General features: G+C 37.2%; 1 protein-coding gene across 1 annotated transcript in view; it reads left to right on the forward strand.

The window, feature by feature from the left end:
- The window catches only part of TTLL7 (tubulin tyrosine ligase like 7), a 145,937-nt gene extending 133,445 nt beyond the window's left edge, over positions 1 to 12,492 (forward strand). Inside the window, exon 21 of the mRNA XM_023509859.1 lies at positions 12,202 to 12,492. Within this exon, the coding sequence (XP_023365627.1) occupies positions 12,202 to 12,322 (121 nt within the window). The 3' untranslated portion in view covers positions 12,323 to 12,492. The remainder of the gene's footprint in view (positions 1 to 12,201) is intronic.
- The last annotated feature ends 11,852 nt before the right edge of the window (positions 12,493 to 24,344 follow it).

Below are 24,344 nucleotides of genomic sequence, written 5' to 3' on the forward strand. Positions count from 1 at the left end.
ATTCTGTAGCCCCTGTGACTTTTATATAAAGTAATGCTAAATTACTGTTTGAAATTGAGTCTCCTTTTGCTTATGTGGCTAGTGAAAAAGCTAAAGACCCAAAATTCCTACATGTTACTACCTACAAAATATTTTTTATCAGCACAGTCTTTACTTTTAAGGGACCAAACTGGGGCAGCAATCATGAACATAATGGTGATAGAACATACATGGAAATGAGATGATTTGACTTTTATATTTTTGCTTTCAAAAACCAAGTCTGAGAGCACCTCAAAAGGTAGCAATACACTTAGCTTTTGTTCTTCAGTGGAGATATTTCAGCATTTATCCCTGTGGCTTCTGCAAGCAGGAAGATGCCTTTGGTTTCATTTTTATTGCTCAGTATGCCTCTACTACTTTGATTATCAGCCAGATATGTAGCAGGTGAATTTTTGTCAAGTCCTGTTTAAAAACTGAGTTTTATAAATGTTGTCTAGTTGAAATGGTTTTCTAAGAGCCATGCAAAGAAAAACTAGCCAGGCATGGTGGTGTGTGCCTATAGTCCCAGCTACTTGGGATGCCCAGGCAAGAGGATCATTTAAGCCCAAGAATTTGAGGTTGCTGTGAGCTATGACACCATGGCATGCTTCCCAGGGTGACAGAGTAAGACTCTGTCTCAAAAATATATATATATATTTTCACATAAATTATCGAGATTTGTATTTTTAATCTTTGTCTTAAATTCTGTCATTGTCCTGTTATATATATTTTGACTCCTCTGCAAACAGAAGTGGATTGATTATAACAATAGCAGAGGTGAAGTTAACCATTACTATTTAAAGCTCATAAATATCAAAGTTATATTCCATGGTTTCAATGTTTTGACTAAAACAAATTATTCAAATACCACTTTAATATTTTCATTACTATTTCCACATGACCTGAAAGAATGAAGGGCATTTTTTAGACATCACAACATACAAATGTAGAACCTTCTCTTTAAGGTTACTCTGGAAGTGTGATTGGGAAAACCTTAAGTTCCAGCCTAGGAAGGAATTCATTCAGACTCTGAATTGCCACTGCTGCAATTCCAGATTTCGTAAGCCAATTTCTGTTGACTGATCTTATAGCTTTTGTGGGTAGGCAGTATACAGTAGAACCTCCATAATTGGCCACCTCCCTACATCCATTGCCTCCTAAAGTTGACCTAATTTTCATAGACCAGACATGCACCCTATGTACCTCTCAGTATAGCAGGCCTAGTTCCTTATGGTGACCACTTTCTTATGTTGGCTACTTTCTTACAGTCCCTCGGATGGTCAACTTATAGAGTTCTACACAGGGTGGCTATAAAGTTCATGTGGAATTTAGAATAGTGTACAATGTAAAATTGCACATGAACTTATGGCCACCCTGTGTAACAGGATGAGCCCTCCTGGTTGCTCTGGGGGAAGAAGTTATGCTTTGCAGCTGCTTCAGAGCCTTTGATTTTCTTCCCCTCCTGGTAGTCAGAAGTATTATTCCCGGTCCTGGGATCTAGACTTCTGTACTTCTGCTAAATAGTGAGGATGACCCCAGTATAGTAATTGTAAGCATTTTGGGTGTTAGTAAATACAGTCTGATTCTTGGTCAAGTTCAAAACCACTGGGAGAGAAATGCAGGAGTCAGACAGATAATCATCAAAATATAGCTTTGTTACTGATAAACATTACGTTAGGGGACTTGGTATAGGTGTGAACTACATGAGTTTTCTAATACTGAATTTAAGAGTTAAACTTACCCGCCCTGCCAAAGGCAGAACTGGATCAACCCAACTTTCCATGGCCACTACCCTATAAAGTCTAGATCAGTGGTTCTCAACCTTCCTAAGGCCGCAATGTATTTTCATTGTTCGAAAGGGGTTGCGACCCACAGAATGAGAACCGCTGGTCTAGATCCTTTAGTGTCGGTAGGAGAGCAAGAAAGAATGCATCCCCTCTGCAGAAAGGCAGAACCAGAAAGAAAAAGAGGCTGAACTAAGTATGCCCGTGTCCTCCTTACTCGCAAGTCAGATAACTGAGTGCTGGAAAAGAGGACAGGAAGTTTACACTAGTGACATTTCTTCTAAGTGGAAACACAAGTGAAATAAATAAACATTTCCTCTCAATATCTAGTTATTAAAACCCACATCAAGATCACATTAATTTAAAAACATGTAAAAAGTGGCCATATCTTCTTTCCCTTGTAGATAAGTAGTGGACCTTACAGCATTTTACTGAAATGTGGAAGTTACTTAACTTAATATTTATTAATGGATTGATACATTTTATTAATGAAGTATACTTGATAAAATGTAAAGATGAATTTATATTCATATGTATAATAAAGATAAATTGTAAATAAATATAAATATATCATAAATAATTTATGAAGCATACCTAAACAATTTATGAGGAGATACATTTTGGTTAATTTATCTGTAAAATTAGAAGACAAAAAAAAAAATAGAGCTAACGTGAGTCAGGTTCATGGACCATGTTTATCTTGATCAAAGACATAGGATATTTCTTAAGAAGCTCTAAAGTTCTAAGGAGTAGATGGGATCTAGTACATGAAAGAGTGGCCTTCAAACTTGCGGTCTCAGAAAAATAATAATTTAATATGCACACCAAATGAAAAGCCATTTCTCAGAGATGGACTCACAATAACTAAGCAAGTAGAACTGATGTATAAAGCCAGATGGTGTGTATGTACACACACACACACACACACACACACGCTGTCCAGAAAGGATCCAGCCATGCATGTCTTTATTTTTCTTAACATTTTTTATTGCCCTCGTTAGAGTGCCATGGCCTCACACAGCTCACAGGAACCTCCAACTCCTGGGCTTAGGTGATTCTCTTGCCTCAGCCTCCCGAGTAGCTAGGACTACAGGCGCCCGCCACAACACCCACTTGCATGTCCTTATTTTTCACATTACGTGGCTGAATACTTTGCAGGTAGCCCTTGTATATGTGTATGTACAGGTCCAACAGTTAAGTTTGTGAACTTATCCTAGAGAAAGTGCCATCTACCTCATTGCTGGATATCACCACAGTCCCCTTTGAGGTGCCCCCTTTGGGAAACTGCACACCCATGCCAGCGCCTAGTCCACCCTTCAAAGCACTTTTCCTGGGATGAGTTTGTGAACTTAGTTGTCAAATGTCATATGATGATGGTTCTGATGACCATTCTAGAAAAAGACTTCCAAAATTGCTTTGAAGGTTGGACTAGGCACTGGCATCAGTGCGTCGTTTCCCAAAGAGAGCACTTCAAGGTGACTGCAGTGACATTCGGCGGTGATGCAGCACTTCTACTGAGATGAGTTTGCAAACTTAATTGTCTGAACTTCTATACATATTTATGTATATATGTGAATAGATACATGTGTGTGTATGTATACATATATGTGTATATATATGTGTGTGTATCTCCAGGATACTAGAGTTCTTGGGACCAGCTCAATATTTCACTGTAACAAGGCTTCCCTGGGAAGCTTTGGGATCTCTGACTACTTTTCAGCCTCAACATTTCAGTCTTTTTATCTTCCATGTACTGAGCTCTCACATAGGCTAATTTCACAAGAGTTCTGTGGCTGAGAACATTTTAAAAAACCACCAAGTTAGCATTTCTGCTTTTGCAGAAATAATAGAATACAAGGTACTTGGGTAAATCCTCCCTCTGATAATAAGTACACAAGCTGCACTAAATACCAAGATACTTGCTTGAAGACATCTGAGTGTTAACAAGGTACTTGTTAGTGAACAGCGGTTAGTACTGAGTAGTGCTTTTGACAGTCTCGTGAGCTAGGGACAAAAGTAGGAGTACAGGACCTGCCAAAGATTGGGCCTCAGTAAACACTCTTGATTCCTGGGAGTGATCATGTTCCAGATGGTTTACAAAGCAAACCTGACCAAACGAAAAGGAAAAGTAGACAAATCTACAACCATAGATGGAAATTTTAATAATCACTTCCCAGAAAAAAAATCAGTGACAGTTCAGAAAATTTTAGTATTACAGTTAACAGACTTAGTTGTCATATATAGAAGTTAATAACCTCAGAATACAATACTTCAAGCACACTATGAAATTTTACAAAAATCAACCACATGGTGGGATCAAAAAACACATATCAACAAATTTAAGAACATTGAAATTACATAGAGTTTTTTTTCTTACCACAATTCCTTGAAGCTAGAATATAATAACAAAATATAACCAGAAAATCTGTACTTTGGAAAGTTAAAAAATATGCTTATAAATAACTCATGAATCGACGAATGAATCATAATGGGCATAATAAAATATTTATATTTTTGTTATACTGAATAATAACAAAAATGTTACAAATGAAACTTATAGAATGTGCCTACGTCAATATTTTAGGGATAATATTTACAGACTTATTTGAATTTATTAGTAAAGAGTAAAGACTAAAATGAAGAAACCATTTTTAAAGATGACAAAATGACATTTAAGGAACCCCCCCCCCAAAAAAAAGCAGAAAAAGGAAATCATAAAAGATGAGAGCAGAGCTCAATGATATAAAAAATCATAGAATAAAGAAGATATACACAGCTGAAAGTAGTTTCAGAAAAGACTAAAAAAACTGATAAACACCTGGTGAAATTGATCGAGATGAAAAAAGCACAAATAACTCACATAAAGAACAAAAAGGGAGGCATTACTACAGACCTCATAAATATTTAAAACTTGATCAGAAAATATTGTTAACAATTTCATGGTGATAAATTTGGTGATTTAGATGAAGTTAATAAATTCCTAGAATAACAATTATCACCAAAAGTGACACAAGAAGAAAAAGAAAGCCTTAAATTGTCATAACTACTAAAGAAATTAGATCCATATTTCAAAGCCCTCCCACTCCTAGGTTGAGTGGCTTCCCTAAACAATTCTATCAAACTCACCCAGAGAATAGGAAAGGGGAAACACTCTCCACCTTGCTCTATGAGGCTACCATATGTTTAATACCAAAATATGACCAGGACATTATGGCAAAGGAAAATGACAGTTCAGTCACACTCCTAAACATAGGTGCAGAATGCACCCAGAAAGTTTAAATAGAATAATATACACCATGACTCGCTTTGGCTTATTCCTTCAATTTAAGGATGCAATAATATTAAAAAGTGATCAATGTGGCTCAGCGCCTATAGCTCAACCGGCTAGGGCGCCAGCCACATACACCTAAGGTGGCGGGTTCGAATCCCCAGCCCGGACCTGCCAAACAACAATAACGGCTGCAACCAAAAAATAGCCGGGCGTTGTGGCGGGCGCCTGTGGTCCCAGCTACTTAGGAGGTGGAGGCAGGAGACTCGCTTGAGCCCAGGAGTTTGAGGTTGCTGTGAGCTGTAATGCCATGGCACTCTACCCAGGGGGACAGCTTGAGGCTCTGTCTCAAAAAAAAAAAAAAAAAGTGATCAATGTAATACGCTACAGTAATAGAAATAAAACATAATTTCAAAAGATGTAGAGAAATCACTTGAAAGAATTCAGTATACATTCATGGTTTTAACAATGCTTAGCTAATTAGAAACAAAGAGAATCTGATAAATGATAACTACTAAAAACTGATAAACCCACTTGGTGTTAGAATGTTAAATACTTTCTTTTTCGGACGAAGACAAGACTGTCTGTTATTACCACTCCTATTCAGCATTATCCTGGAGGTCCCAGCTATTTTAATGCAATAAGCAAAATAAAACACATTCAATTTGAAAGAAAGAACTAAAACTCTTTACTGGTAGATATGATTCGTATTCATACAAATGCAAATAAATCGACAGATAAATCATTAAGTGAATTTAACAATTTTGATGAAATCAAAGTCAGTATAAAAATGAACTGTATCTTTGTATATCATCAACAAACAGCTAAAATATGAAATTTGAAATATTTATCAATAGCATGAGGTAATATCTAGTGCTTAGGAATAAATCTAGAAAAAATATATAAGAACTTTATGCAGGAAAATCTAAGAAAATGGAAAGCTAGAACTTATTCATCATTGGAATCAATATTAACAATATGTCACTTTTCTCACCTAATTTCATACATCTATAATTTCAATGTAATCCTGCTATAAGTCCTAACAAATTTTTACTTTTACTTTTTTGGCGGAGAGAAGCTTTTGACAAAAGCCTATTCTAACATTTATACAGGAAAGAAAAAGAATAGATAAGACAATCTTGAAATAGAATAATAAAATGGTAAGATTCAGTAACTACAGTGTCCCAAGGCTTGTAACAAAGTTAAAGCAATTTAAGATCATGCAATATTGATAAAAGAATTGACAAGTGAACCAATGGACCTATTCAGAAAAGCTAATAAACCATCCTAGGCAGGACTGGAGACTTGATCTGTGACACATGGGGAAAGGAAATTTGTTTAATTAAATGGTGGTAGGACAGTTGGTTTTCCAAATAACAATCAAAAAGAAGCTTAACTTCGCCCACACCATAAACAGCAATCATTTTCAGATGAATTAAGTCTGTAGATGTGAAAGATGAAACTGAAAATTTTGGAAGATAATATAAAAGAATATTTTTATGACCTAGAGGAATTCAGAGATTATAAAGATAGTGCCAGTCATATATGGATAGATGAATCCATTACTATGATAACATTAAGAACGTACCTTCATCATAAGACCCGAGTAAGTGAAAGAAGGAGGCCACAGGATGGAAGAAAGTATTTGCAACCCATGTAATCTATAAAAACTTCTTACACAGATTATAAAAGAACGCCTACAAATTTCTAAGAAAAAACAGACCAATTAATAGAAAAATGAGATATTTGAAAACAAGGACCAATGTACATTTGAAAAACTTCTACATTATTTAGTAATCAGGGAAATGAAAATTACCCATCACTGTATACCAAGAGTTGATGAGGATGTAGAGTAATAGTAACTGTCTTCCCCTGCTGGTGATGGTGAAAATTGCTATCTTTTCTAACAGTTCATAATTATTTATAACAGTTCAGCATTATGTACAAAAGCCTACCCTTTTTCTAGGTACTATGCTCCTAATAAATTCTCAGCTCAGACATATGCTGATATGGACCAAGACTTACTAGAATGACCGTAGTGGCATTTACTGATGAAAGTAGCTAAGATTTGAAACCACCCGGATGTCCATGGAACTTTTCTAATGTTTGTATGACGCTGAAAATGGAAACAACTGCCCTCACACATAGCAACATGGATGAGTCTCAAACATAAAGCTGAGCAGAAGCCACATACAAAGGAAGAGATATTCTGTCCTGTTACGGTTCCCCGAAGCCCTCTGTTCGTTGATGCAGAGACAGGAAACCGCAGACGGAATGTTCGGTATGAAGGGAGGTTGAGGCTCAATCTGGCACAGCAACCCCGCTCATCTTTACTGATTAGCTTATGTACCCTAAAACATCCAGTAAGACCGTGGGAGGCTGTACCCCTACGCTGTCCATTTATTAAAAAAACAAAACCAGGCAAAACTAAATTCTAATGTTAAAGAATGTGTACTTGGATGGTAAGCAAAGAATTAATTATCACGAAGATCAGAATAGTGGTGAACATGGGGAAGTAATATACTATAACACGGAGTTCTGGGATGCTGGAATGTTCTGTTACCTCACGTGGGTGGTAGTGATATCAGAAATCGCTTTAGAATACTCATTAACTTGGTCATTTATGTTTTACCCCCTTTTCTGAGTGAGTCTTATACTTCACAATTAAAAAGTTTTAATAATGAAGAGTTAAATACATGGTGCTATTTATGGTCTTGGATGGGTCTCTGTATTTATTTCAGAACAGGGATAGTCTTTCCAATAAAGCTGACATTTATAGTACTTATATTAAAAATAGTACAAGTGTCCCCAAAGAGAACATGGGAAATTGTGGCTAAGTCTACCTTTATTCACGAAATATTCGTTATAAAATTTTATAAAATATTTGTAAAATATATTCTATGTGTTGGCCACCTCTTAGTAAAATTTTGTAATGAATATTTTGTAAATAAAGGCACATTTAGCTACAATTTCCCATTCTCGCTGTGCATGGTGACTAGGGGCAGCTCTGGGGACATGCTGCATTTCACTGACTCCATACACTGTGAGCCAGACATGGCAGAAACTAGTGGACTCTTTCCCAATGGAGAAGACTGAGGCCCCAAAAGGTTGTCCAAATCCATCTTGGTAGCATATGCAAATGTGAAACTTCAAATCAGGGCTCTCCCCTTCTTAAAGTCAAAGCAAAAACCACAGAACAGCGAACATCTCCAGGATGGCTATTAGCAAAAAAAAATAGAGAATAATGAGTGTTGGCAAGGATAAGAAAAATCTGGAGCCTTCGTATATTGCTGGTGAGAATGAAAAATAGTGCGGTCATGGTGAAAACCAGTTTGCCAATTTCTCAAAAAGTTAAATAGAGAGTTACAGTATGACCCTGCAATTCTACTCCTAGGTACATACCCAAAATAATTAAAAACAAGGACTCAAACAAGTACTTGTACACCAGTGTTCATAGCTGCATTATTTATGATAGCCAAAGGATAGAAGAAAAACCCAAGTCTTCATCAGCAGGTGAATGGATAACAAAATATGGTATGCGTGTCTAACAAAGTATTAGTATAATACAGACTGAAATTGGGATATATGCTTCAGTATGGATGGAGCTTGAAAGGATGCTAAATAAGCCAGACACAAATGGACAAATATCGTGGTTTCATTTACATGAGGTATATAGTATGGACAAATTTATAGAGACAGAAATAGGTGTTCCCAGGGGTAGGAAGGAGGGGAATGGGAATTCAGTATTGAATGAGTGAAGAGTTTCTGTTTGGGATGAGGAAGGAGGTCTGTATAGTGGGGATGGTTACGTAACACTGGATGTACTTAATGTCACTGAATTGTACACCTAGAAGTGGTCAAAAACTAGTCAATTTCATGTTATACATTTTACTACAACAAATATTTTTAAACACACAGAACAGATATGCTGTTGATCTTCATTTACCTGATCCCCCAAACTGTGAACCTGAGTTTATTCAGGGAGGATCAGGGGTCCTGGTCTTACTCCAAGAAGATCCTTGAAGGTGGGGTAGCTTGTTTCTCGAAGTTAATTTTCTACCAGTCTTCTTTTCTAGACAGCAGTAAGTTGGTCCATAAAAGACTAAGCGATTCTGCATCAATCGGGAGTCACACGAGTGTGTGTTGTATGTCTGTGTGGTGGATGTGTGAGGACGTCCGCACCCAGCCGCAGGGATGGGGACTGAAGTTCTGCGAGGGAAGCAAACGGAGTGAGTGTAGGCAGAGCTGTTTCTCCTTGGCATGAGTTGCCTATGAGTTAGCTATATCTCTACAGTAAGAATAAGCTAGAAAAAAAATAGAAAGCTGTAAACTTTTCACATTTTTTGGTGCTTTATTCTTTAGACATAATCTATAAGTCTACTTCCTTGAGATAGTCTTCCTGCTTAAAAAAATTAGATTATTTAACTACATTTCAAAGAACATTTCAAAAATAATCTCTGTTGTTCAGCTAGTATACGACCCCCCAAGAGATATGAAGGCAAATACTCCATTGAATTTCCCGGGAACCCTTGAAAGTACGTACGCACAGCACTTGCATTAAGGAAGCAAGTGTTGCTTCCAGTGTAAGTTCATATACTTTTTTTAGTTCATGCCAAACTTCCTTTTCTTGTAAAATCTTAAGAAAGTTTCATCTTGACTTTTTCTGCTTCTGTTAAAAAGCTTAGGTTGGTGGCATGTATATTTTTTCACTTTAGAGACTATTTTATGCTTCATATTTCTAAAAAGACAAATATAAAAACAGTAGCCATTAGTTGTGAAATTGAGACTCACGGACAATGACAATCGTGTGAAATTGTCACGACAGGGTAGCGTGGTTGGTGGGGCACGGCTCCCATGCCAGCCTCCATGGATCTGAATTCCAGCTCTGCCAATTAGTAACTACGTGACCCTGGGCAAGGCACTTGAGCCCATCTGCCTCATGAAGTTTCTTTGTCTGTAAGATGGAGCTAACAATAATATATACAAGATGGAATTGTTATGAGAACTAAATGAGTTAGTATTTTTTAAGCGATTAGAGTGGTGCTGTGCACATGGAAAACACCATGTAAATGTATGTTCAGTAAAATAGTGTAAGTTAGTGGTGGTCCTTTTATACTTTTATCTTTTTCTTATACAAAATGGAGATCTTTATCTCAGAAGTTTATGTGAATGTTACTGAAATGTCAATAATGACTATTGCCTGGAAATGTTTTGAAATAAATTTGATGGAAGTTACTGTTTACTGTGTAATTATCAATGCAAAAGAATGTGTCTTCACCAGAAGGTAGAATGACTCTCAGCTACTACAGAATAGTGAGTTTTGATCAAACACCTTAATTTCTTTTGCACTTTTGCCCTCTAGGGAAGGATGGCCTTTCCACGGCAGAAGATGCCGGATTAATCATGATTCTGCCAACTCTTGACATAATAATTAATTCATATAAATTACCCAAGTGATATTAAGAAAATAATTTATATAACCTGTGATGTGAGAAATCAATTGTTTCATTATTCATCACCCATTATGCTATTTTGATTTAATTTGGTTTGTTGTATATTATTTTACTGGTCTGTTAACTTAATGATTTGAGCAATTATTTATAGTTTATGACATTAGGTAATAGATTTAGAGAATATTAGCTGATAATTCACGATGAAATGATATTTATGAATAGTATGGAAAATTTTCTTATTTTAATCTGAGTGCTGTACGTGGTTTGATTATAGAGAATTTATTTTCTCTCTACAAAATTCAACACAACTATAAATGCCATTTTCCATTGACATGGAAGGGTCATAGTTATCTGTATTATTTGGCATAGAATAGTTAGCAGTGCCCATGGAACTCAAGTTCTTCATGTGTCCATTGGAAAAACAGTATTGTTACTGGAGGGTCTTAATGTCCAGTAAATAAAATAAAATATATGATCTGATGGCCTACCACTATCTCCTTTTCCAAGTCTACTGATAATGACACATTTCCTTCTATTACTATATCTGCTCTAGGAAATTCCTCATAAATATCTTGGTCCTGACTTTATAGAATGTTCTTTTCATCTGTACGAGGATGTTATTTATTTGTTCATGTGGATTTTTTTGACCATTTCTCTGTAGACTTATGTCAGGCTAGACTAATGCTAATCAAAGTTCTTCACAGGAAAACATATTATACAGGTACACAATGTTTTATTTACAGTCCCTAATTTTCAGAGCTTTGACAACTGAAAGAATGTTAACTCATTTGTTTGCAAATCTAACCTGAATCGACAAAAAGTTGTTTGTAGCCTTTATCTTTCTAATGTATTGTGAATATTGATACATTTATATATTTATACATTAATGGTTTACAAGATACTGCTCTAAGGCCTTGACAGAGGTATTATATAGTATGTGCACTGTATTATCTTTCTAAAATCTGGAACAAAAACATATTTTGAAATACATTTGGCTTCATGGGTTACATGTTACCAGTAATCATGATTGCTTTTGATGTTTTGTAAGCAATGGATGGTCTGAGGATTTAAAATTTATAACCTAGTTAGAAATGTCAATCTTCTTTTGTGTGTGTGTGGTTTTGGCCGGGGCTGGGTTTGAACCCACCATCTCTGGCATATGGGGCCGGCGCCTTACTCCTTTGAGCCACAGACGCCTCCTTGAAATGTCAATCTTTAACTTTTTCTACAGGATCACCTATAGTCATTATGCGTCAATGACATATTATTAAGTTATAATCAGTGCTTACAACATCTTTGAAACAATTACTGTCAATACGGCTAGTCAACTTCTCATATCACATGTTTTTAAGAAATATTTGACTGGGCCCACACATTACTGAAAGGGACCAATGATGAATTCTGAATTAACATTAGCCACATAAACAATTTCACGTACAGTGGCTCTTTATGGGACACCATTTTGTTATTATATGTTATGTCTGTCTATATTCCACTCTCTGGGTGATGCTCTATGACCCTCTCCCCTGCTCCTTCACAGTCTGGGGGAAGGAGTCTTTTTAAATGAGTTACATTTCTCATATAAAATATGTAAATGTATAACCCTATAACCCTGTAGTGGGGGAATGTTAATAATAATTTACTTACCAAAATCTAATTTATGAACTATCATTTTTAGGTATTTGCTACCAGGGAGTACCCCATTCTTCATGAGAACACCATCCTACAACTTGAAATACAATTCACCTGGAATGACTCGCTCCAATCTTTTGTTTACATCCCGATATGGCCATTTGTGAAACAGGAAGATCGCCATGAGTTATGCATAATAGCAAATGATTTCCCCCCCCCAAGTTGAACATGCAGAGAAAGTGACCATTAAGTGCTGTTTATGTATATAAGACATATATGTATGTGTGATAATATGTACACACATGCGCTCAAATAACGTATATATTTATTAATATTATGATGAATGAAAAAAAATTAGCAGAAAACTGAATATAAGACTTACCCTTTCTGGAAATGAAATAAACCATGTTAAAATTGTTTACACAAATATGTGAATGTCTAGAATTTGCTAGGTTTATAATTAATTCCTTCCTACTAGAAATGTTATTTTTGTTGCAGAGTATATAAAACAGAATTGATCTTGAAGATCCCATTACAGTGTTAAATTATTTTCTAGATATCATGCCTTTTGACTCAAAAAGGGGTTAGTAGTATAATACCTTATTAATTCTCATCTACAGTAGCCGTTTAAAATGAAACAAAAATCTGTAGAGGCCTGGTGTTGCTTGATGATAGGATTAAGTATAAAATGGGTGTATCATTACAACAGCACACTAGAAAGTACTAGAAATTTCATGACCTGACTCCCCAACATTTTTATTCCTTTATGTGGAAATTTAGCAACTTGTAAAAATATGCAGTTTCGGTAAAGGCCTGGTAAGATCATCTTATGATCTAAAATGAAAGACAATCCCATGTGTTAAAAATAAAATGCAAAATTGTTTTCATTCTTACTTTTCACAGGGAGTCACATAAAGGAACAGAAAATGACAGTAAGGATAAAAATCTTTCTGCATGGTTTTCGTGTCTCATATCACTTGTTTTTATTCAGAAAGTAAATCTTTGATGGGTTTAACTTACAGTGAAATACAATTTCTTCTGTTTTGCAGAAATAGAGGAGCTGACATTTCAAACTCATTTTGAAGTTAGAATGATTCACACCTACTCTATAAATCACCCAAGGTGGAGACCAACTTAACAGTGCAGAGTCTAATACAGTAGTTTCTTATTTGTGTCATGCAAAAAATTCAAATGATTGTGAATAGTAGATTCCAGTTATTACATATTACTAATCACTGATGTAATTAAAAAAAACCACTTGAGGGTTTTTTTTTAAATCAAAATAGAGCACAACATTTTCTTCCCATCTGAAGTTATTATGCATAAGTTTCATAGCAATACTTCCTTTTCTTTAATACAGTTTTCCAAACAATGAATGAGCTTTCAGTTTTCCATAAAAAATATAAATAACCCAATTGCCGATATTGAGATTCTCAGAAAGTGCACAATTCACTTTTTAGAATTTATTTAAACTCCCCCCCCAACAGTTTTATTTTCTCACAGATGCTAATTATTTTCAAAATTCACGAACCTTATACCTGCTTTTATTGTCCTAAAAGTTATTTCCAGTAAAGCAAGAAATGGCCCCCCAGGAGAAGGACTAAAAGGGGCAAATTGGCCTGAATTAACTCACAACCCGGATAATTTGCAAGTTGTAAGTTAGATGTATGATGCTTTTGAAGCCATCTTCTGAGTTCGTTGGGCTGACATAGTTCAGAATTTCCTCAGTTATTGCTAAGTACTTTACCACTGTACAACATGCACATTTCACCATGTACTTTTCCCTGTGGGAGGCATCCCCAAGCAAAGTTTGCTATTATCACTGTGGAAGAAAAGGACAAGGGCGTCAGGATGAAGGACAGCTATGACTCCATTTTGTGAATTCTTCAACATGTCGTAGATCTCTTAGAATAAATAGTGTGAAAACTGGAATATTACCAAATCACCATAAGAACAGTCTCATCATAAAAACTCCTCATGATAAGATGTGCTTGTTCTTATCATGATTGAATAAGTAAATTCATAAAGAACTTTTTTCATGAACTCTTTTCACGAAGAGTTTTTACTCGGCGTTTTGAAAGTTCATGGTTTGGCGACAAAGGAGGCACAATGTTAAGCGGGGGGGGGGGTGGGGGGGTGGCAACCCAGTTTGTTAGCCGCTCATTTGCATAAACCAAAATCACACATGGTCACTTAATTTGGTAGCGTACACTTTGGAACTTTTGTCGTTAGTTACCCAAGAGTGAATTTTTTGTATAAAACAAAAAAGAATGGCCAACGTTGGGAGGACCCCTCCCGCCAGGCCAAAAAAAAAAAAAAGCCCACACAAACGAAAATTTTAAGACTAAGGGTAAATGTAAATTTATGAAACTACTCGATGGATGGGAGATAAATTTCATTTCGCTAGCGACTCCAGCCTGGCCTTCTTTTTGAGTACCAGAGTTTCATGGCCCACATTTACCTATCGGCACTGGTCTGCTTTGACGTGATGATGTCGGGAATAAAAGCCATGTGCTCATTCTTTACATATCCTTCCTGGTGTGCTGTGGATTGTGTCTGCTGAAGGGCTGTTCCCTAAGGAGCAGCTAAGAAGAGAAGATACAACAAACCACGGAAATCCCGAGAGCCATAGAAACGCTCTAGAGGTACAAATATTCCTTATTTTTTATGATAAATTTTGTATTCATAGGGTTAAGACATAATCAGCATAAGTGATACTACAGATCTGACTCTGAGAAAAGAGCTTTACCTTAAAAACCCGAGAAGCTATTTAATCTTACCAGAGGTTTTGCCTTAATAGGCAATTCATTTTGCTGACAATGAAAGCATATTTTCATCCTGTTACAGAAAAACATATCCTTGCTCATTCAGTAAATATAAGGATTGGAATGCTTTTTGGAACTACATGAGATTGGAGTAATTTCCAGACTTGCTTCAGAAGCAACCTTTTTTATTTTAAATTATCATCTACACACATAGTCTTAGAGTGCAAGTTAATTTTCATTTGAATAACCCATCATTGTAGATTAATTACCATTTGCTCCGTGTAGACTGTTGAAGGAACTTTTGTGATTCATATTTTGATTCATTTTACTAGCAACAAATTTTACTTTATTAGCATGTAATTTACATTGCACATATAAAAATGAAGTGTAACAGGCTCAAATATGAAAATAAGCAAGTGGTAACCTCTGCTTAGGACAAAGTTGAATATCCTTGGTTATCTGTAAGATGTAAAGATCTATATAAATGTTATCGTATCTCCAAATTAGGTGTAAGTGCACAAAAAGCCCCAACTTCCTCCTCCCTAAAACTAAAACCAAACCAAGCCCAAACCAAAAACCCAAACTTCTTTTCATCTCATCTGTATACATGACTAGATAATAGTGGCTTCTAGACATAAAGAAAATGATTTCATTTTAACTCTCTTTATTCATAAAGTATATGAGTATGGGATGTTATCTAACTTGGAATTTCAGATGTTTTAATATCAATTAATTCAAATACTTTATTCTTTAGCATGTCATAGTAATTCTGTTTAAAAATTCTCTTTCATGCTAAACATATATTACTTGACTTTTTCAAAAGTACCAAAAAGTTGACAGCTGCATAACCACCATTATTTGATTTTATATAAAGTGCTGATTAATTCTTAAATGTATATTCTTAACAAAATAATAGCAAATACCTCAAGAGTGAAGAGAGCGTACTTTCCTTTCCTGTTCTATATTGCTAATTTACATTCTGAGTCTTAATTTAATTTGTTCTAAGGATTAAACAATAAAAAGGATAAATGTATAATTATGTTCTTGTGACCTCATGATTTTTGAAAATTTATTTTGCTTCTTCAATTAAGAAATTTAAGTTTTCAAGCACTGTATTAGTTATCTAAATATTATGGGTTAATCGTGGCTTATAAATAAATTATGAATGTAGAAATTATTCATGATGATGAAAATTTTATTCCTTATACTACTGTTTTCTCTTCCATTCGTTACTTTTTTTTTTTTTTTTGTTCAGAGTTCCTTATGAAAGTTCGACCTTTGTAGAGACAAAGTCAAGAACAGAGAATTTCTGCCTTTTAAACATTGGTTTTCTTGCATTTTATGGTGGTGTGGCTTCGCCTTAGTGACAATAAAACATAGATAAAATATATTTTTGGATCAAGTTCAGTTTGTCTGCTGAGATTTTTTAAGAACCAGGTTGCAGTCTTTATTCCTGAAAGAGCATCAGTTGTCAGGATTTACATGAAGCAAGATGCCTGGCTACAGATAACAGTCTTCCAACCAAAATTGGTATATTAACATTTACGGCATTTTGAGATTGCTGGCCTTTTTGGGTGTTTTTGTGGGGGTTTTGCCTTGTCATATATACGGTATATTGAAGGAAGATTACTCAGGTAACACATTCTTCATTAACTGGGCTGTATTATCTAAGAAGAGTTACATCAAGCTATGATTTTATCCGCTCCTATTAACTAGAAGCTATTGGTAAAGACTTCAATCAATAGACTAATAGTTCCTAAATTAGTATGAAGGCTCACCTTACAAAAGTAATCCAATAACATTGTTATTTCTGTTTCAAAGGCTAACAGTAATTCTCGGTCCTGAGTTGTTTGGTTCTCACAATCACTACTGTACACACTACAACATCTGAATGTTAATGGGTTTGCTGAAGATCCCAGCTTTGAGGATTAGCTTGAAAACAATACATTTGCTAACATGAATCATGACTCAAATTATCCCCGTGTGCTTTACTACCTGTATATGAATGCAGATGTTATAGAAAATATGCTTGAAATGTCAACACAGTGTGCAATTAGCATTGCATTGTCATGCTCCAGCATGTGATGTCTGTATGGCGAAGTTATTTCAATTACTCAGATATGTTACTGTAATAAAATATGTTAACACAAGAAAGCTACAATATGTCATCAAATGCTTATTTCTGTTTTACACACACACACAGTTTTTGTAATAGAAGAGACTGGCTCTCGATTAAGTGTAGAGTGATGAGCTGTATTTTCCCTGTAATTTTTTCTGCTGTACAGATGTAATAGGACTATGTGGATGCCTTTACCTGCTTTTAAAATCGGATCAAGTTAATAAAATTGGTGTCAACTCCTCTTAGTTAGCTAGAAGGCAGACTGTGTTAACATTTAGAAATGATACTTTTATATCTTTCTAGCATCATGAATTATAAGAAAAATATTACTAATCTTATTAGGATTATGTCAGCACCTCAGGTTTACTGTTTTTTTTTTTTTTTGAAGAATTTTTAATTTTGTCATTTCCTTCCTTCCTTCCTTCCTTCCTTCCTTCCTTCCTTTCTTTCGACAGAGTCTCATTCTGTCACCCAGGTTAACGTGCCATACCATCAGCCTAGTTCGCATCAACCTCCAACTCCTGGGTTCAAGCGATCTGCCTGCCTCAGCCTCCTGGGTAGCTGGGACTATAGGCATTCTCCACCATGCCTGGCTAATTTTTTTTATTTTCAGTAGAGATAGGATCTCATTATTGCTCAGGCTGGTCTCAAACTCCTGAGCCCAAGTGATCCCTCTGCTTCTGCCTCACAGAGTGTTGGGATTACAGGGTGAGCCATTGCACCCGGCCTATAATTTTGTCATTGTTACAATTTAGCATACTAAACCTCAAAAAGAAGTATATCTTATTCCATTCATACCTTGTGCTTTAGGATAATTGTATATAACTAACTTAGAATAATTGTTCTTTGAAGAAAGCACTTTGGATAAAAATCCCAAAGCGGGGTCATTAATGCACACATGCTTTGCTTTTTCAATTGACAACCAAATGATATAAAAGTTGACTCTTAAAAATGTACATCCAAAAATTTGTTATGATTTTGATAAAATAAAATATTTTATATTGGCCTTAAAAGTGGAATTGGTTTTTTCTTTTTCAGTGACAGATAAAGATGAGGCCAATGTGAGCTGGTATCTCCCTATTTAATCAAATAATTATAATGAATACATACATAAATGACTGAAAATATTTTTAAGTTACACAATAAACGATCCCGAAATAATTTCAAGGATTCTGAACCTTGTGCCTTAAAAACAAAATAAAACAATTAGTTCTTTTGTAGAGAATAAGATAATAATAATTTAGAGAGAGTTGTTCACTAATTATTCATCATATATATATAGGGTATGCTGATGACACTTACCGCCATGGTCAGTAAATTTGGAAAACACTGGGTGCCTCATTACTGAAATCTCTCCCAGAGTCTTCACTGTACTGAGATGCACCGGGAGGCTCCGGAAATTGACTAGTACGAGCACCAGTCCCCAGGCTAATTTCCTCACTGCACCTTCCACTGCAGCGCACCTCCCAGGACTAGTTCTGTTGAGCAAACTTTGGAAGACACAAAACTAAACAAAGTCATAAACTAATAAAGTAATCAAGATATTTCATTATTTATCAATTTACACTGGTAATAGAAATATGAACACTGTCAAATCGAGTGCGAGAAATTTACTCGCACTTGTGACTTGGGAATTTGGTCATTTCCACAGGAATCTTTGAACAGGGGTTTCAGAAAGGGATGGCTTGGTGCTAGCAGGATGGCCATAGGCAGATAACCTTGTGGTCATGTCTATGGTAAGCGTGTAGGATATTTGCAAAATAATCATGATATGCAAAGTAACGTGACGCGGTGAAGAATGTGACGTGACTGCAATCTCAGCCCTTATGAACAGATAGTAATCATTTATTGGGTCTTCCATGATAAAAGTGCATTTAATGAGTCTCTACACAGAACAGTGGCATAAACTGAACCATTTCATGTAGCTTTCCAAACTACTGAGATTTTTGTAGCCTGAGTAGTGTCTTGACTGTTGCACAGAATGGGATACTCCCTGTTTGGAAACATTATTTCAAGGCAGCCTTCAATCTCTAAAATAGTAACAGAAACATATAGTGAGAATAGGCAAATTCCATCTCTTGTCCTGTTTTAAGAATAGGTGCAAATCTTCATAAACCTTTTGAGTTTTCAACAGACACAACAGTGACAAAAACTTTTGAGGATAACAACAAAATTATATGAGTCAAGCTCTGTCCTATTACAGCTATGCTGTTGCTAGTGTTATAATGACTTGAAAAAGGTCAAGAAACATAATAAAATTAACTTTTTCAACCTCTAGCTTGCTGTTAGCAGTAAAAACATTACTATATCTGCAAGACCATAATATATCTGATTTAGAGAAAAAGTATGACACAGGGTCTATGAACGATCTAGATTACATAAACCTTAATACAATCTAAGAAAATATCATTTCAGCATATTACCTCATTTTCATTAAACTGATGAAAATGTGAATTCAGAAAATCACTTCGTCCTTAGGCTAAACACAGGTAGATCATCAAAACCTAATATCAGCTTAGTCCAAATTGATATTTATTTAGTAAATGTTCTATATCAATATGGAAAGTACAAAGGAAGATTCAAATTGGGGGAAGAAATTGGAGGGATTTTTTAAAAAACAAGTCAACATAGCTTAGCTCATCCCAGCGTGTTCTGACTCTTCTTAAAACTGATACAAAAGGCTTGTCATGAAATACTGCAAAAAATAAGCAGGATCCTCAGAAAGTAGCCTGATTTTATATGTTAGTTACAGGTTTCCCAGTCAAATATTTGGTTTTCAATTTTTTTTTCCTGACCATATCTCAGTTTTTAAATTTCAGCTCACACAACTACACTCTTTCCTGTGCAAAGCTCTGCCACATTACTCTTTGCTCCAAAAATGCAGTAAATCTTTCATGTTTTGGTTCTTTTAACGAAAATATCCAGTTCTTACACTTATAAGAAAGAGTGGAAAGAACAAATCCATTTCCCCATTATTATTTACATTTTCAGACTAATTATTTTTCTCAGCGATTCGGCCCATGGTTGTCGTGGCCTCTCTGAGCAGCACGTAAGTGATTAAAAATCCTTAAATTCCATGGCTTTTCAGAATCCCTCGAGACCATATATCCTCGTAGACTCCAAGAAGCCCACTTTAACACCTGAAGTGTTCTAAACAATGTTAATTCTGCTTCTTCCTACACATGCCAGGAATCTGCACAGCTGTTTGCTGTTCTGACCCAGGTGCCTGATTATTAGATGGGGGATTACAGATTTCTAAGGGCTGCATAGCACCATAATGCTTTACTCAGTAATCTCAAGGCTTTGGAAAAATGAAAATGAAACTCTGCAAAGACTGGATCCTCTACTTTATTAGCCTTCTTAGCCTTCTACCCCTTAACATTATTGTTTAGTTCTCTCATGAAATAGAAAATACACCGGAATAAGAAACAGAAGATGTGGATTCCAGTCCTGGCTCTTCGATGAAGCAGCTGGCTGGAAAAGGTCTTTGTTTCCTAAAAATAAACACCAGCCTGGTCTGCAGGAGAGTTCTGTGGTGAGGAAATTAACAAGCACCAGTCTCCAGGGTATTAAAATGTCCTCATTTTAGATATATTCATATATGTGTGTGTGTGTGTGTGTGTATACATATAAGAAATATCATTCAATGATTTGCAAGATTCTACTTTGTAAGTCTGGTGAGGTTATCCTTGGGTTTCAAGTTCTACGAGAATCTGACTTAGGAAGTGTGTTATCAGGGGGTAATCTTCATCCATTCAATCACGTTTTGTGTATACATTTAATCATGGCTCTGGGGTCACACATCTGATTTAAACAACCTGAAACAACTTTAAGAGCTTACAAGTTCCTAGAGGGGCACCGTGGGGGCATAGGCGGAAGGGGAAGGGGAAGGGAAACCCTTCCCACAGGGCAGCAGCTTCTGTTGGGCCAGGCCAGTGAGGCCCAGGCTGCCCCAGTGCTGGGACAGGGCAAGCCACTGTCCAGCTGCCAGATGGACCTGAGTGGGCCCAGGAGGCGAAGTGGATCTCCAGGTTAGTGGGCCAAGTCCGGAGGCCTGATGGGTCCAAGGGTGAGTGGGGAAGGCCTGGGAGGGGCTGCTGCAGGGTGGTTCCCTTTCTCCTTTCTGTCCAGGGCACTCCAGATCACCAAGTAAGTTCAAAGTTACTGATACAGCCAGGAATTTTAACCAACAGAAACAAATTCCACAGGTTTTGTTACTCCCAGTAAGATAAGGTTGTTTGAAAGAACTCAGGCCAGAGGACCTAGGGTTCCATCCTCGGGCACTCTGGCCAAATGCCCTTCCTTGAGCCTCACTTTCTTCAGGGGAGAGCAGAGCTTCCTCTGTAGCCCTGTATGGGAGTTTACTGGGGCATTCGGTGTGAAGTTCTAAGTACCCTCCTCGCAATAAATGTTTGTTGTTCTTATTGCCACACGATACCCTCCTCCCCCATCTTGAGAGAAACCCGGCTCTCTCTAGCATTTCAGGATTGTGAGCCTCCCACAGCTGTGTTGTTCCTGTATTCCAAGAGGAGGTTTGGTCAGATCGTTGGTGATGATGGGAAGAAAAGAATTTCACGATGTACCACACCTAAGCCAAAAGCAAGTGGATTGTTTTGAAAGCCAAATTGCATGCTCCAGACCAGAGAGCAGCTGGCCCTAAAGGAAAGGGTCTTTGGCCTTTTAAAGTCTCTCACTAAATAAGGGGAGAGAGATACTCAAGGCTAAGAAAGAGGTTGTGCCTAGGATGGGGCTCCCTCCCATTTCTACACTTTATTAAGTTTCAGGACTGTCAGGGCGATGTCAGTGGTGGACAGCTTTCAGAACCACAATACAGGCTGGGTATAGTGGCTCACACCTGTAATCCTAGTACTCTGGGAGGCCAAGGGGGGTGGATCACCTGAGCTTAGGAATTTGAGACCAGCTTGAGCACGAGTGAGACCCTACCTCTACTAACAAAATAGAAAAACTGGATGGGCATTGTGGAAGGTGCCTGTAGTCACCACTATTTGGGAGGCTGAGGCAAGAGGCTCACTTGTACCCAGAAGTTTGAGTTGCTGTAAGCCATAAGGCCACAGCACTCTAGCCTGGGGAAACAGAGTGAGATTGTCTCAAAAAACAAATGCAAACTATATTGTAATTAGGCAAAGTTTATGTAAGGTGACCTAGGTAGCTGACTAGCCAATTGAAATCAGTTCTTGTCTGTGGTTATCAGCCCCTCCCCCCAGGTGGACCTTACCACCTGCACCTGCTCTGCCAGCCATGTGTCGGGCTCCTAGCCTGGGAGCCCAGTTAGCTTCTGTCTGAGGGCTGTTTAACACCTGTACCCACTCTGCATGCCCCAGCCTCTGGTCTCAGTCCCGTCTCCTGGCCTCCCAGTCTGACAATATGGTACAATGTGGTATTCTGGGGCATGCTCCAGGTTTTCCCATCACACATTTTCAAGCATCACTGTCTAGCTCTTTCCTCTTGTAGGCAGTGTGTAAGTTTTGGACAAGAGGACAGTGTGGTTGCTCAATTCCTGTAAGTTCTAACCGTAAAGATCTCTGAATAGACTGTGAACCTAAGGAAGAATTGAGCAATCTATAAGGAACGGTCTTGGGCAGTTGTGGGCATTGTTCTTAGGAAGTGCCAAGTAAAAACATCACAGAATCACTGTGCACAAGCTTTTTCTGAAACAAGAAGATAGAAAAATGATAATAAAAGCTTAAATGATAATAAGAGCTTTTAGTTGACTACAGCTGATTTTGCTCAGTAGGGTTTGACTAATGTAGAAGTGGTCACTTGTCAGCAACAGAAATGCTAGACTATCTCCTGAGCCCTGCCGTCCCATGCTCTGAGGGTATACGGAGCTCCTATTCTGGGTGGGGAGGGACATAATCACTACTGGCGTGCCACAGAGACACAAGGGGCTGGTGGGAGTGCTGACGGCAGGGCCTGGGAGTGTCCTGTGTGGGTGAGCTGGGACAGTGTCCCAAGAGAGCGTTTGGATTGGGTCTTGATGTGTGAGCAGGAAGCAACAAAAGAGAGTTCCAGAGGGATATTAGAGATTTGAGGCCCCAACTTAAGGACAGAGAAGCTCGGCTTGGCTGAACAGGGGTTAGGCGTGTACAGATGAGTGTGTGTCTAGTCTAAATCTGGCATTTTCAGATGCTGTGCTTAAGAGTTTGGATTTTGCCATTTACACAATAGAATCAATGTATATTTTTAAAAGTAGGTAATGAGCCAGCCTCTTAAGGAGCTGGCTCTGTTGACCAGTAGAGGAAGACTGGGCGTGGAGTGGCCAGTGGCAGAAGAGGAGAGCACTGCCCCAGCGTCCAGGCTGGCTCGGATGAGGGCGGAAGTTTAGGTGGGGTGGTGATGATGTAAAAGGCACTTCTGGGGAAGAATCCCTCAGACTGTTGTACTCATTTAATATGAGGAATTAAAGAGAGAAGTCAAGAAACCATCTAAAATGTTGTCATTGTTAAAATTTTATTAGTGTAAAAACTGCAGTTAACTGTGTGTTTAATAATGGAGGCTGAAGTTGTTGGTTTCAAGCTGGCTTTCCTTGGCAATGGCATGTCATTTCATTTTAACAAATATATGTTGAGTTTCAGCTGTATGTCAGTAACTATGCTAATATCTGAGAAAAAATTTGTTAAGAAGATATCACCCTTTCTCTCTGTGAGCTTAAATTCTAGTACAGGAAAAAGTCATCTAAACAAATAACCTTAATGACATGTAATAAGGATAGATAAGAGGGAAATAGGAAGGGAATTCTATTGAAGTTTCTCTTTGTTTTACTCTGGATCAACTCTATATCATGTGAGGGACTGGCTCGGCTTCCCAGATGGAATGGCTCTTACAAGCATTTGCTTAACAGAAGGAAGATTACATGTCTAATATTGTGGACTGTAGATAGGGCACATAGCAGACAGAGGCAAAAATACAGCTCAAGGTGGAACTTTCTCCTTAGAAAGGACTCTTGGATTTTCTATAATTTTATCTTTTTTGTTTTGTTTTGTTTGTTTTGTTTTTTGAGAGACAGAGTCTCCCTCAGTCACTCTGGGTAGAGTGTCATGGTGTCATAGCTCACAACAACCTCAAACTCTTGGGCTCAAGCAATTCTTTTGCATCAGTCTCCCACTACAGGCCTGTGTCACTATGCCCGGCTAATTTTTGTACTTTTAGTAGAGACTGGGTCTTGCTATTGCTCAGGCTGATCTTGAAATCACCCGCCTTGGCCTTCCAGAGTGTTAGGATTAGTTCTGAGCCACCATGCCTGGCCCAGTTTTATATTTTATCCAGATGAAAGGAGTGTGGTGT

This window comes from Otolemur garnettii, unplaced genomic scaffold, assembly GCF_000181295.1.
Source record: "Otolemur garnettii isolate 467f Iridium unplaced genomic scaffold, OtoGar3 scaffold00010, whole genome shotgun sequence".
Classification (NCBI taxonomy): Eukaryota; Metazoa; Chordata; class Mammalia; order Primates; family Galagidae; genus Otolemur; species Otolemur garnettii.